General features: G+C 45.0%; 1 protein-coding gene across 1 annotated transcript in view; it reads right to left on the bottom strand.

The window, feature by feature from the left end:
- Positions 1-3586: 3586 nt before the first annotated feature.
- CCDC3 (coiled-coil domain containing 3) overlaps positions 3587-15943 on the bottom strand; it is a 35693-nt gene continuing 23336 nt past the window's right edge. Inside the window, exon 3 of the mRNA XM_027639619.1 lies at positions 3587-5160. Coding sequence (XP_027495420.1) covers positions 4885-5160 — 276 coding nt within the window. The 3' untranslated portion in view covers positions 3587-4884. The remainder of the gene's footprint in view (positions 5161-15943) is intronic.

Here is a 15943-nt window from a genome sequence, read left to right as displayed (position 1 = left end):
GACCCTTCCCCAGCTCCGAACACGTTCCAGCACCTCAGTGTGTGTCTTGTAGTGAGGGGCCCAAAACTGAACACAGGTTTCAAGGTGTGGCCTCACCAGTGCTGAGTTCAGGGGGACAATCACTGCCCTGGTCCTGCTGGCCACACTATTGCTGGTACAAGCCAAGATGCCACTGGCCTTCCTGGCCACCTGGGCACACACTGACTCGTATTCAGCCTGCTGTTCAACCAGCACCCGCAGGGTTTTTTCCATGGGGTTGCTTTCCAGCCACTCTTCCCCCAGCCTGTAGCTCTGCACGGAGTTGTGGTGACCGAAGTGCAGAATTTCACCTTATTGAATCTCATACAATTGGCCTCAGTCCATTGATCCAGCCTGTCCAGATCCCACTGTAGGGATACCCTCAAACCGATAAACACTCTCACCCAACTTGGTGTCATCTGCACCACATCATGATGCACAAAATGACAGTTCCTCACAAAGACAGCATTGCTCCTTGCCCCACTAAATCCATGTTGTGCCTGCCAATGCAACCAGAGCCAACGAGCCCTCCCAGCAGTGCCACATATGCTGGGACGTGCTGTCCTGCTCACTGTGTTTGTTTTAGGGGATTAGGAACGTGCCTGAACCCAAGCGCATGTTGGAAACTATGTTTCACACGCAAAGCAGTCTGGTTTGGAGGGAAATAGTTACATTTCTGTGATTAAATGAAAATAATTGGGGTTAAATGGGGAGGAAAATGAAATTTCCTTGTAATTACTTGGATTTGTTATAACAAAAAATTACATATGTTGTCAGTTTTATCTGCTTGTCACAGTTTTCCCTTTATGTTTTTCTCCTACTTTTAGAAATTAATTTGGGCTCCTTTGCCTCATTAATGGGAGATTACCTAGCTTGGCAAGAAGTTTTGTGTATTAGAAATGGGCTTTACTGATACAGCTCTAAAACACTGATGTGCTCTTCTGTTCCAAAACCCCCTTCTGCTAAAACCCAAACAGAATAACAAGGCTATTTCCCTAAATTTTTGTTCAAACATATGGAAGAAATTTTCTTCTCAATGGTTTGGTGTTAAGGAGCAAAGAATGCTGCTAACATTGTCTGCTCTCCATAAATCCACCTTTACTTTGTGGTTCTTCCCCAGCTACCCAGGTAGAGTTTTTAAATCAGGATGGTGCTTGTGATTTATGAGAAGAGTTTATTTGATGTACTTTGCTCTATAAACATCCACTTAAAATAGACAACACAAACAACAGAAAATTCAGTTGTAAAGTCTAAAAACAGAAGGTGGTTTTGGGTGCAGAGCAGCACCTGAATTATCCACATACACTCTGGTGAGACACACAAACCCTGCAAAGTTCCCACTGCAAAAGTTCCTCCCCTCCCCTGTCCTCCCCTGTCCTCCCCTCCCCTCCCCTGTCCTCCCCTCCCCTGTCCTCTCCCTCTCCCTCCCCTCCCCTGTCCTCTCCCTCTCCCTCCCTCCCCTGTCCTCCCTTCCCCTGTCCTCTCCCTCTCCCTCCCTCCCCTGTCCTCCCCTCCCCTGTCCTCTCCCTCTCCCTCCCCTGTCCTCTCCTCTCTCTTCTTTTCTCTCTGTCGTTGTCACTATTGCTCTGTCCTGCTACAATTAATTTTGCTTTCAGTTCTTGTCATCCTCTGGATCCATCAGAAAAAATTGATTTGTCCACAAAAGCATCCCTAAATTCCTCCATGGTGAACACAGATGCCAAAAATCCCATCCTTGTCTTCCATTCTGGCTTTGAGTGCTCTGGAAACCCCTAGCACTGGCCCTGCAGATGTTCTGGCAGCCTTCAGCTTCTGATATGTTTTGAAAAAGCAGAGGTTATTAATTTGTAAAGCATCTTTGAACTTCTCGTGGTGGGCTGAAACTTTTGGTGTTGTTTCTAACCAAGTGGTGGCAGAAGGAGTTGTATCTTTATTTTTCACCAGGATGTTTTTGGGTTTCTACACCACCCCTTGCCAACCCATCCAGCTATGCCAACCTCCTTTGCATTTCAGCACCTCAGTCTCTCCTTCATAACTCTTCAAGAGGAACATACTCAGACATGTCTTTTACGTTAACTTTGGAAATGTACGAAATTTTCACCCTTTTTACAGGTTTCCAGATTAGCTGATCCTTGAAGTTGCTATAGATTGGGTCTAAAAATTACAGTATGTGTCAAGCCCTGTGTGATGTGTACCAACCTGGACAGACATAATCCAAATTCCTCATCCCACTTGTGTTTCCTGCATGTACAGCCTCCCTGGTCACTCTCTGGATACTGTCTCCAGCAGGGACAGGCAATCAATGGTGACACTTTAATAGCATTTTCATTTGGGCTTGACATCCCCTGTTACTTGTCCAGTGGGTTAACTTGTGATCTGATCTGACTGCTTCTCCTTATCTCTAGAAATGATCCAAACACAAGCAGGAATTAAAGGGAAAAAACTCACAAGGAAACAATATTTTTGTATTTTGTACCCAGTTAAGACATTTTGGATTACATTTGGACTTTGCATTTGGGAGGGGCTGGTTTTGTTTTCTTTGCAAAGTAACAAAATTCTCACAAAACTAACGAGGAGAACAAAATGTTTTACTTTTTTTTTAAGCTAGACAAAGGGGGAAATAGGAAGAAAATTCCAATCTTTTCATCAAGTGACAAAAATATCGGCCAAAAGGAAAAGATACTCAACAGTGTGTTTGGAAAATCTGTAAGCATAGCAAAGGTGTAGCTATATTAATTATACTTTCTCAGCTTTATACAAACATTTATAAAACATGAATGAATATCAGAGCGAATATTTTTCTTAACAAAAAATTAAAGCACAAGCTTTTAATACCTATCCCAGGAAAACCAGTTAATTTATTTAAACAGCAGTTCAGAAACCATAAACAAACCAATAAAAAAGCAGTTACTTTTCTATGGATTTAAATTTTGGGATTTAAAACTCCTGATGGCTTCTAGGGAAGCCTTAGTTCTGTAGCAATTCTCAGGAAACAGCATTGCTGACTACAGCATAAAACAACTCAAATTGTGCTGATGTAGTAGGAGAAGCCTTTGAAACCGGTGGAGCTCGTGGAGGAGTCAGAATCATAAGAAATGCCAATATTATTTCAAGAGGGGAAAAAAAAAGTTGTATTTCCAAAAGGAGCCAAACTGGAGGGTAATGAGAGTCAATTTCTGAGTTCCTCTTGGACTAAAGCTCACGTCTGAAAGCTGATACGGGCTTTTCCAAGCACAGGGATAGTTAAAGTGTGGTCCAGCAGGGCTGTAGCCTGGATATACTCTAATTTTGAGTGCTGAGACACAGCATGGAGACCATGCAGTGATCTGGTAAATTGTGGAGCACTGGGAGCAGAGCAGTGGTTTCCATAGTGCTATTTCTGAAGGTCTCACCTCTGTATTAAAGATCATCTGGACTAGGACCAGTTCACCTTGCACAAATGAGTTTAGCCCTGGCAGACTGTGAGTGTTGCCCAGGGCTGGGCAAGGACCACCTGCCCCTGTCAAAAAGCATGAACCATATCTGCACTTGGGTCTCATGCTCAGAGTAAGACAAACTATTTTGAGAAAGGAAATAAAACAGAGTAAGAAAAACTATTTTGAGAAAGGAAATAAAACAGAAAAGCTCTTCTACCTTTCTCTCCCTATGGTGCCTTGTCACGAAGGAAGGTTGGGTGAGTACCAAGACCCAAAACATAGTTCATTAACACAACTGAAAACATTATCAGCCACAGATACTGATGCCTTAACCTACACTGCTTGATCAGAATTCAGTGTGTAAATGTCTATTAAAGGATATGACGGACTTTTTTTTTTTTACAAGATAACCAAGGAACAGGTTGTACTTCATATTTTAAGAAATTAGACTATATCAAATGTGTAATAAAAATATTTTCTATAGGATTTTAAAATATATACATATATAAACTACCTAAATTTTTAATGCCCTGTTGATATTGATGTGGTCTCTACAGTCTCTAAGCGTAACTAAGTGAGGCTGCCCAGCAACCTCCATTATACCTCAAACAGTGACTACAAAACTTATCCACACTGTAAATTAAACCTGCTTGAAAATGGGATCTGAAATTGTCTGCTGGGCCTGATCCAGCACCCACTAAGACAGGCTAAGTCCACTTCTGACTGCAGGAGCTGGTTTAGGACCTAGACACAGTCTCAAAATTATCTGATTTCCAAACAGGATGGCTGACCAATGATAAAGGTACTTGAGGGAGTTACTGAGAGCCTTGAGGCACTTTTTGGTAAAATTAAAATTAGATATTTTCTTTAGAATATTTAGAGTTATATAGAAACAGTCTTAAGACAATTTGGGTACATCTATACTTCATGTTGAAGAGAGGCCTAAACTGAGTGTGTCTCGGACACAGCCTTTGCCCAGAGAGTGGACGTAGACTTAAGTCAAGCTTAGCAAGGTTGAAAGCTTGGGCATGATGATGGAGCAAAGAGCATTCATGCCTCCAGCCTTCCCACAGCATCCATGTCTACATCCCCAGGCCTGCCTTGCCCAGCCCATGTGGAGGAGGTAAGCTGGCAAGAAGAGCTCCTGTGTCAAGTGCGTGCAGTGGCCTATGGGGCTGGGCTGGCACTTCCCTCAAAGACAACCTAAAACTGGTGGTGGAGGTGGAAGTGGGTGAGGAAGGAGAAGCACAGATGACTGTCTGGCCCTGTGTCCACTGAGGACAGCGAGGACTCAGCTTTGTGCTGTGCCAAATCCAGTTGGCATTCCTGTTTAATCCTGTGCCTAAAGCAAGTTCAGATTCATTTTCCATGCAAGGTTTGAAGCACAGCATAGACAAGGTGTGAGGGCCAGATCCTGATCTAATGCAGGCAAAGTTCACCACTATCCTTGGCCTGAGCACTCACTCTTGCATTATACTTTCAGGTAGGTAGCATGGGAGTTCTCCTGCTTCAAAGAGTTAATGTAGGGGATTTGGCCACCTGCAGAGGAAAGTTTCTCACTGAGCTTTCGGTTCATCAGTTCCATGTGCCTGGTGTTTTTCCTGGCTTGCCGGAGGGACCTCTTCACTTTCTTCACTCGGTCTCGCAGCTGCTTGTTGCGCTTCTCCAGCGTCGCCACTTTCTGCTGCAGCTTCTTCACTCTGTCCTCCTCCTCAAATAGGGCTTTCTGCACCGAGGAGCACATGAGCTGAGGGGACAGCAGAAAGGAGACAGCAACAGGTGAGCTCTACACAAAAACTCACCAAAGCAAGTTACACAAAACTTATCAAATTCAGGTATTCCTTGAAACACTTCACAACTTTTCAAAAGCAGAATGTCTTTTTTTTTTTTTTTTTCCGGAACTCTTATCCTTTTTTATACCTTTTTGTGGTAAGATCCTCTCTTTCACTTCTGTATTGAGCTAAGACTCAAAATTGCAGATCTTAATTATACTAGTGATTCACAATTACTTTTATGAACTGTTTTGGCATACCTATCCAGCCCACTGAGGCTACATGGAATTTATGAAGGAAGGCTGTCCTATTTCTGGTATGAAACTGGAGTTCAGGTCAAGGGGTGTCACTTTTGGAAAGCTCTAGATTTGATTTAGCTTAGCACCCTTTCAGAAACCCCAGATTCTAATGTGAGTCTGCCCTTTCTCTTTATGTCAACATGTGAAATAAAGACAACACCTGCAAAAGAGAGAACGTTTTCCTTTTCCTTTTCAAGAACAGAGGTGTCTCAAATATCTCATTATATGAGCTTCTTTAAGACAAAATCCTGAAGGGTAAAATCTCAGCAATTTATAGGAGTATTCAAGATCCCATAACTTTAAAAGAAGGGATTATTTAGGGGGGGTCATTGGCTGGAAACTGCCCCCTCCCACTCTACCCTATACCAGCTTACTGCAATATTGCCCCCAGTAGGGACATCAGGCTCTTCATGTTCACTCATGCTGGTGGTTCTCAGCCAGGAAATGAAACAGAGAGACAGCTTCAAAGGTGCTGCCTCCAATGCATCACTAGAAGAGTAGCTCACAGGACATTTTCAAATCCACTGGCTTAGATGATGATCCAAACACAAAATATCTGTTGGACAATTGTTCATCTTCTGCTACCTCATCCTAGGATGACCCAAAAGGTCTATCTCATTCTCAGCTATATGCGATTGCCATGTTTATGGTCTCTTGCTTGTCACTTGTTTCATTTTTGTAGGGGCAGCAACAGGAATGAGAAACACCAGCTACAAAGGTTGCTGAGTAGTTTCAATGCAAGGGAGTTAAGTTCCTTATACACAATGTACTTGGAATGGGATTCAGCTAGTGCTCTTAAGCAGTTAAAAATCAGACTCAGGTCTGGGCTCCTCTCTCTCTGTTTCCCCTGTATTATCTGCAGAGAGAGATAACCTTCAAGAAGTTGAACTCCACCTCCTAGGGCAGAGGGAGCAATCACTCTCAGTACACAACTCTCTCCTTTTACTGACCACAAAGTCACCAAGTTCCACTTTTTCTACCTGAAACACATTTTCCAGGCAGAAAAAGAGGAGGTACCTGGAGCTCAAGGACAGTCCCAGCAAGAAGTTCCTGATCTAGGGGAGCCACAATGAAATCTATTTCTGCCCAGGGTTGTGTGCCTCCTTCCTTTATTTTTTCTCCAGAAAGCATCCTGAGATATTTTATTGTGCATGTGGGACTTCCATGTGGTTGCTGCACTTGTGCACTGTGAGGGAAGGCAGTGTCTTCTGATGAATTGATCTTCTAAATACATCTAGAATTTTTTTTAATGTGTGTCAAGCACTCCTGGAGTCTGGATGGGCTTTCTCTGGCAGAACATTTGGAACAGACGGGAAATCTAAATAAACAAGTAAATCCTCACTGTGATAATGAAGGATTACATGTTTCTTTCCATCTTACTTTGTAGTATTTTCAAAAACTGAAAGTTGGGGAGGGAGCCCACTTTGATGAATAACATTTCATTTGCTTTGGAAACCCCCAGCAGTGGGAAACCATGGCCAGTCAACACAAACACAGCAACTGCTTCCAGTCCCTTGGAAGCTCTTGTTTCTTGTGCAGAAGCACTGCAGGGCTTTGCTATAAGGCAAATGCTTGCCCCTAGTGTTCTCTCACTGGGGCTCTTTTACAAATGCGTACTAGGGAGATGGGGAGCTCACAGACAGAGGGCCAGAAATTGCACTGAAGAGAGGGAATTTGGTTTTGATCACAGTTCACTCCAAGTGCTGTTTGAAAACAGCCAGCACATCTTGGCTCTTGTGTTTGGCAAACCCTTGCAAAACCTCAAGCAGAGCTATTCTTGAATTTAAATGTCTGTAAAGGAGGACATTGAGTTAGGGAAATATGTTTGTTGGGAAGACATGAGGTGGAAACTCTACTTCATGAGGGATTTCCTGCATTTTCCATGGATGCAGTGATAGACATAGCCTATGCCAGAGTCCAGTGCAGAGGAACAAACAATTCATGCAGCTGAAGTGGGAGGTTGTGTGAACCCAACTGTGTCTCATCGGTCTGGGCTGGCTGGTGGGGGAATGGTAGTATCTGATGATGGCAGACATCAGGGGTGGCATTAGCCTCATCTCAGAGGCTCTCCCAAACCTTTTGAGGTTGGTATTCTGTCAGCAAAGGTAGACTAGCCCTACAGAGCTACTCAGAAACTTCTCAAACACCATCAGAAAGCTAGCCAGCTCATTTTCTTATGCTGTTCCTCTTCAAGGTCCTCACTATCCAGTCTGAAACACACAGTTCAGTGCTTAAACTACCTGGAGATATCCAGAGAAATCACGGGAACAGCACAGTTATAAAAAACTGAGGTCCTGTCGGACATGCAGGGCTTTGTTTGCCAACAGGGTAGGTGACAGGAAGAGCCCAGTTTGATAACTGGATGCCTGCCTGCAATTGCAAGACTACCGGCTGGAAAATAAACTCTTTGTTCCTTCTGCATGGGGAGAAATAACTAGGTGGAGTGCTCTCATTCTCACTAGCTGGTTACAAACAGTGTCTGTCACAGGGCTCTGCAGAGGGGATGATGCTTAAATGTGAATGGTGTCCTACCCTTGCCGTTAGTGCCGGGACTGTGGTTGACATGGGTGCAATCCAGTTATTTTTAAACTGGTGCTGAGAACTGTGAAACTGCAACAGCTGTGAGCCCAGCACAGCCTGTGTCACTAACTTTGTAGCTGAACAAGCAGATGAGAAGTCAACCACGCCGTACTGCTGCTTGAATACTTCTTGTTTACAGATGGAGGTGAAAACCCTCCATCTTGCAGTTATTCCTATGGAGCGTATCTACAGACAACAGTTTCACATCCTATTTTGTCTGATCTCATACACCCACAAATGTGCACAGTTTACACCGATGACCATCAAGATCAGACCTTTGCCCAAAAGCACTACTAAAAACTATAGAAAACTTGACTTTTTTTTTTCCAGTAGTGACTTGTGCTCCCCCTCCCCATCACAGCTTGTCATGTCAGGTACATTAAGGAAGGTGGGGCGGGTTTTTTTTCATGCAACATTTGTCATGGCTGGGCTTCGCGAATGAAGATTTGGGATGCAACATTTAAGGGACAATGAAATCTCCATCCAGCAAAGTAAGTCACAGAGAAGCCAGTTCCACTGAGGGAAAGAATGGGAAAGGATAGATATCTGACAATTCCTAGTCCCACAAGGTATCAACAGCAGACATTCAAGCAGCTGCTCAGAAGTGCCTCACTTAGCATGGTGCACATACCCACAGACCTGGGAAATGGCAAGAAGGACCAGGAAATGGTTCCTCAGAGATACTTATGGGTTATTTTACAAATTCCCTATAAAATTTGCATTCCATAGTGACCCACAGTTCAGAAGAGTTGTTTGTTCTGGAGACATATCTTCATGTCTGCTTGTTCCACAGTTTTGTTAGCAAGGCACGCTCAGCAGTGGTTAAACTCGAATCCAGAGCAGTACCAGGAGATGTAACAAGAAAGGGTTCAAAAGAATCAAATAGGTCCTTAGGATTTATCCCAGACAACCTACAGTTGTGAAACTGCATATTAAATACATCTGAGTATTTGTCTGAGAGACCATATCACAAATACACCCAGTTTTAAGTTTCACTGCATCTAAGAGATTTACAAAATCCATTTTGCCAAAGAAATCCTCACTGTAATAAATAGAATAGAGTCATAGAATCACTAAGGTTGGAAAAGACCTTCAAGATCATCACGTCTCACCATTAACTTGAAAAAGTGATTTTTGGAGCATCACAGTATAGGCATACAGGTTTTTTACCAAACCTGAACCAATGTATACATTTGACTGATTGACAGAACACATCTGCTTTCTACAATCTTGGTTTGAATGGGACATTGGAAAGTGCCCCATGGATAAAAGTGTGATGGCAGTGTTCATCTACCACAAATTGTCCATAAATGACTGAAGTTATGGTTGCAGAGTTCAAGTCACTCAAAACTCAGCAGTGCCACTCAAGTCTTGCCCTTCACCTACCAAAGGGAGAGATGTTGAGTCCTAGTTAACTTCCTGTGTGTGTTCCTTAAGGGCAAGAATGCTTAAAAACACTGGAGCCCCACTACCTAAAAGTCTTTCATTTCAGGTCTTCTAAAAATATCTTTCACACCAGACAGCCTTTTTGCACATTTAGATATAAGATGTCATCAGGCGAGATGACTGTAGGAATGTTTTTAAATGTGTTAAAGTAAGACCTGATCTCTGCATGGACATGTAGTTTTAGAACTGTAGTTTTAGAACTTTATTTTCTTGCCTTCAAATCTTTCTCATTACCCACACTGCTAATGGAGCAGTGTTCAGGATATTCCCTTAGCATCCTAGACCCAGCATCATCCTAGCACAACCTTTTGGGATCATCTGGCAAAAGGAATGAGACTTAAAAGACATCCCACGCCCTGCAGGTTGGGAAGCACAGCTCCTGATAGAGAGATGAGTTCACACATCCCAGTGAGTTCACCACATCTCCACACCACTCTCCTTTTGCCATTCCCTGCTACACATCTGCTCCACAGAAAAGGTAAAAACAACCTGCATTTGCCGATGTTGCCTTGCTGCTCTGTGCTTTGCTGCAGTTCAAATTATAGAAAACATTTTAAACTGAAACCTTATGTAGCACCAGGTGTGTACCTCCAGCTTTATTTGTCTCAGCACAGCAATATTTCATGAACTCTCTCTCAAGGGGCTCACGACCAAACCTATCTCTTTGTCTTTAACTCCATCAGGATTTATTTTGCCAACCCCTCCTGTGCTCTTAGTGAGGGGGACAATCTCAGTGCCCTGGAGAAACTGCTAAGGACCCAACACAGCTCACATAGGTGATCTTCACCTCTCCTGCCCAGGGAGGTCCCCTTTGAGCCCTGCCTTGCCATGGCCACTTTTCAGACTCCAAGCATCCCTTTCTCCTTTTGTTCAGCCCATTTGGGCAGGCTATGTGGGAACAAGTCTGTTGCATGGAAAGAAGGACAGGAAGTCAAAGAATAGCAGGAGGGGTCTGGCAGCAGGGAGTATTGGGTTTGGGATAGAGTGGCTTAACCTCCAGTTACTGAGATTTTTCAGCCAAGACTAACACTCGTGCTGAAGTGTGGAAAAGTCCCTGTCAGCACTGTTAAAGCATCATGTTGGGTGAAGTGGTGGGGGCATGGGAGTGCTGAGTTAAACCATCTTTGCTTGCTGCAAGAACTGCACCTTTCAGAATTACTGAACTGGGGCCCCAAGGGCATATCCAGCACCACTGGTATTAATGGACCTGAGCTGGGATTTCACCCAAGGGCCTCATATGAATCACCAAGATGCACAGGACCCGGATGGAGAAAGAAATGATTGTGGCTGTTCTTATCTTACTGAATGCTGGGTCAGCATTTGCCATGGGAAGTGTAATGTTTGTAGCTCAACCCTCCAGCTCATTTGTAATATTAGAAATGGGGATTATTTTGGGGTATGAAGCACTGTCTGCAGGAAGCCTCTGCCAGGTAACAGCCACCCCGAGGTGTTTCACCACTGTGAGTGGTATTTTTCCTCCTCATATCACTCCCCACTAAAAGCAGATTTTCACTTTAAACTTTACGCATCACAGTGGACCATTTCTGGGGACTCCTGCCTAGATAACTATCTCAGACTGAGATGGATCCAACTGTGAGTCCCATGAAATATCAGCTGGCATCACTGACTTCCTGGGACAGGCTGCAAGGGCAGGACACAGGTAGTTTTCTTGGAGTTTGGAGAAACTTGCCTTGGAAACAGACTCAAATCCATGTCCATGGGCACTTGGAGGTCTTTAAAAAGAGCTTTGTTTTTCTGATCTGCATCAAACCACTGCTTGGTGTGAAGGTATCTGAGCTGCTGGTGGCTCTCATCTGCAGTGGGCCTTGCAGGCATCCATTTCAAAACCCTACCCTTTGACTTCAAACTCACAGCCCTCCCACTCCCACAATAGGGGTCGTTTTAGAGGATGCAGGGTGATTAGGAGGCACTTGAGGCTAGTGAAAAGACCCTCAGCCCTGGAGGTACCTGAAAAGAGGTCTCTGGCCCCCAAAACCACATCTAGAGCATGTGCAAGGGCATTGCTTTCCTCCCTGGCACTTTGAGCCTTCGACCTTGAGATGCTTCTGAGCAGGAGGATACAAAGATATGAAGTGACAGTCACACCCAGTCTCCTCTGCCAAGATTGGGGATGAAGTTGGAAATGTCTCCAGAGTCACTGCCAGTACCCAGGAAGAGATCAGTAGCTTATTCCTTATATTTCTGAAGGAAAAAAAGGCCATGGCTTAACAAGCCAACAGAAACCACACTCATCAAGACAGGAAAAGGGGAAAAAAAGGTGTAGGGTATGAGCCAGACTGCCTACCACAGGCGCCTCACTCGTGCCAAATGAGCAGATAAGTCAGTCCTGACAGTAAATCCCTAAATTGCCTGCCCAGGCAGTGGGAGACAGCAGGTCTCCAGGAAGAGAAAAATAAATCAAGAGGGTACGACCTCACTCTGAGTCATCTCCAAGACCACGCAGGCAGCGAGGGAGGCACACCAAGAGCCAGCCAGCGGCTTTTCCCCGGCGCTCTGAGGCGGAGGGACTCCGCTCCTGCCGCCTTTCCTTTGAAAACGTTCCTCCGAGCGATTCGCCCTGGATGCCACAGGAATGCGGTGGTGGATCTGGGAGGGGAGCGGCGGTGAAGTCTCGCGACTAAGTGGTTTAGCAGGAGCTACCGATCTCCTTCTCCTCCTCCTCCGCCTCCTCCTCTTCCTCGCCAGGCTGCAGCCGCCGAGCGCTGGGCTCGGTGTTCAGCCCCACCAACCCCACACTCGTGCCTTCTGCTTTTCCAAGAGCTTCCCAGCTTCAACGCCGCTCCCGGCTGGGCCGTGTGTACCCCCTGAGACGGGTCAGGGCTGGAGGAAGCAGAAGGTCTCAGAGCCCTCCCAGGGGCTTAGCCCCCAGGGACGAGCGATGCAACCCTGCCAGCCTCTTTGCTGAGACCCACATCACCCTCCTCTGCCTCCCTACACCAAAAATACTAAGGTTGGCCAGTGAAATAAGGAACCGCGGGGTGGCACATGCCTCCGGAGCGTGCAAAAGCAGAGACAGCAGCCAGGACACTACTCTTGTCTCTGCATCCCTGTTACAGGGGATGCAGAGAGTTCGTTGCAAGGACAGCGAGCTCACAGACTTTGCAGCACTGCTATTTGCAAGACAGAAACTGCAAATACAGTCCAAGGCAATGCAACATCTGCCCTTGTTCCTTCTAAGTCCCATTCCTAGGTGGTGGATATTCCTGATATAGCTCTGTCCCCTTCCTGGAGGATAAACAGTGCAGGCCTGGATTAAGCTGCTCAGTTACAGGTAAATGACCCTTAATGTTATAGTGCACTACCCAGCTCAACCATGCTGAGCTTAAAGGAAAATGTTTTAAGGAAGGAAGAACAAAATCTTTTTTCTGTGTTTTTAAGCAAACGTGGGTTTAAATCTACCTTACAAAACAGACTGTTTCAGAGATTTCTGCATTTTGCTCTGCCTGAATGCTGAAAGCGTCCAAGTTACTGCCTTTTTTTTTTTTTATTTCAGTCTCAGAGCTAAGGCTGCAGTTTCAACTGGACTTCAAAAGTCTCTGTAAGAGGCTTTTTTTCCACTATAATATGTACAGAAACTTTCCATTTCCACAGCTACCAAACTTATCAAAACTTGCTATCCACTTTAATTTCCGACTCAGCTTTTTCCCACCTAGTATTATTATTATCACAATAAAACTAATTAGGCCTGATATGCCTAAAACTACTTTGCCAATATACCTTACCTCAAGCGTATTGTTCTCTGGCTGAAAGTTGCTGTATCTCCATCTAAACTTGTTTTATTTGGCTTGTATTTCAATAGGATTAGGTCACCATTCCCCCCACACACAGAGAATTAATTAAATACCAAGGAGGGATAAAACCTGCAAGACCCAAAACCAGAGTGCATTGTGTCCTTCCCTCTCACTGGTGGGAACACAGGGAAATGAGAAATTGCTGGTCAGAGTAGCATGGCATTTTACACTTTGCTCCTATTTATTGAAATGTCTGTGTTGATTTTTGAATGAACTGACCTTTACTTTGTGTTACAACAGCTTCTAGAAACATCAGTTAATTTAGCAGTCCTGTTAAATGGACAGGACATGCCCTATAGCACGGTAGCAGTGAGGAAAGTACAATATGTTCAAATACACCATCCCTACATGCAGCTGAAGCTGAGAACCAGCATCAGCTGGTGAGGAAGAATATTTATCTTTACCAGTATTCATTTGCATGTGAACAATATTAGTTTAAGCTAGGGTTATACCTCGTCTGGGGAGTTTACATTAGGTATGGTTTATTTCAGTCCAATGTATTACAACTCACAAGAGTTCCCTGGGGGTCCTGACAGAGGTGACTGATGTCTTGATGTGACAGGTGCTGCAGGGATGTCTGCAAGCAGAGCTTTGGCTCAGTTAGGGGTACAAAAGAACAGGTGGGAGATGTGGACTGTAGGAGCACGGGGAGGCACAAGGAAACAGTGAAACAAGGTTGATCAACAGCTTAACGACTTCAGAGCTCCCTATGGGTAAGGGTGTGCCAGATCTCCATGTACCCCCTCAGCAGTTTCAGAGAGCAAATGCTCAAGAGCCCACAACTTCTGTTGCTGAGAAGAAAAAGGAAGGACTGGAATCAGTAAATACATAATAAAATAAATTTTATATATAATATGAAGAAAACCTTTTCTTCTCTGTCACCTATAAGTCAAAGTGAGGAAAGAGAGAAGCAGAGCAAATCCCAGCAGGGAGCGGATGGGTATTGGCAAACAGCCACAGTGTGACTGCAATGCATTAAATGCTGCCTCTCAAGAAAGCAAAGAAACGGACATTTACTGTAAGTAGAGTCTATGTCTCCTCCCCAGGAAATATATCATACCCAGGGGCAGTCATATGCACAGGAGGAGAACCCGTGCTGAGAAAGGCAAATGTTTAAAGTTAATGCAAGATCTATAAAAGTCATGTTCCCCTATAAATCCCTCTGCTCTGGACGTCTTGGCTTCGTACTGCACATAAGTTGCTGCAGCTCAGCTGCCTTTACAAACAGATAGGATTTCCTTGGCTGCAGATTCAGCTGGAAGCCCTGACTGTGTCCTGCTGCTGTGCACAGCTTCTGGATTTCAAAGAGCAATTGCAGGTGCCCCAGGGCGACGTGTTGCCCTCTGGTGCCACTGGGGAGCGGAGATGTGGAGATGTTTGTATCTCTTCTAAGCATCCATAGGAACTGCTGGAGACGTTTCACTTCGAGTCCAGAAAAGGAGGAGTGAAAAGGGCATACTCAGACTTATATTTGTCTGTGTTTGTAGGTCCCTTGGGGTAGTCTTTGCACCAGCCTGCTTTATGTATGTAACCTAGATCCTGGGTAGGAAACACTGACTTTCTGGACTCTTTCTGCAGTTAATGGAGAGACAGAAATTCCTCTGGAGGATGAGTCAGAAACTAATTCAGAGCAGGGAAGCAGGCATTAAAACCGAGTTGGGTAGTAGGGAAACAACTCTGACACAGTGCTTACACACTCAGCAGAGGCACCCTGCCATGGCAGGAGCAGGACAAGAGGCTCTAATGAAGCCTTTCTCTGCAAGCAGTGAAGAATCTGTGAAACCTTGCTGGAAATGACTGCAGCAGCATTGAAACCAGGCTGAGCGAAACGCAGAGGCTTGACAAAGGGCATCTGCACCCACTCCTGAGCTGCTCTGCAAGCCCAGAGCAAAGAGACCTCAGCAAGAAGCTGTTTGCTGTGCCCCACACAAGCAGCCCTGGGAGAGCCAGAGGTCCTGAACAGGCACAGGCACAACTGAGGAGCAGGTCCAGCCCCTCATCCAAGCACGGAAGTGCCACAGGTTGCCACAGTGGTGAAGTGGAAAGGCCTTGGTGAGGTTGAAGAAGCAAAGACAAAGGGAGGGAAAAACAAACATCTGTGATCTGCAGGCGCTCTCTGACTATCGTCAGCATGTGGAGAAAGGAACCGAGGGGGAAAAATGCCTGAGAGACTAATCAGCAGCTCTGAATAACAAGCTCCAAGCACTAACATCTGGGAGCTCACTGCTACTCACAGATATTCCCGTCCCACCAGGCAACTCAGAGCAGCCTGTCCACAGCTCTGGCTGCTGCGTGGGCTGTAAATCCTGAAAGGGCCCCAGACCACCCTGGATGCAATAAATGGGCAACAGGCTACTCTGAGCATGGCAGGATTTGGAAAATAACCAGTTTTCAAGGTGGAGAGACATGGTATTTAGGAGACCACCCTCCTGCTTACATGTGCTCAAATGGCCCTACATATTTGGGGCATTAATGGCTGTTTCTATAGGAGACAAAAGCTGCTGTTTCACTCTAATACAATCCCCTAGATCAGGTCCTGTTCCTGAGCCAGTATTTTAATTCTCAATAGAAATACAGGATCACATTTGAAAGCCAACATTTTATTTAATGGCCAAAGTGTC

This window comes from Corapipo altera, unplaced genomic scaffold (genome assembly GCF_003945725.1).
Source record: "Corapipo altera isolate COAL_440 unplaced genomic scaffold, ASM394572v1 1b, whole genome shotgun sequence".
In the NCBI taxonomy this organism is placed as follows: Eukaryota; Metazoa; Chordata; class Aves; order Passeriformes; family Pipridae; genus Corapipo; species Corapipo altera.
The sequence above is the reverse complement of the archived record's forward strand: the minus strand, read 5'-3'. Positions and strand labels throughout refer to the sequence as shown.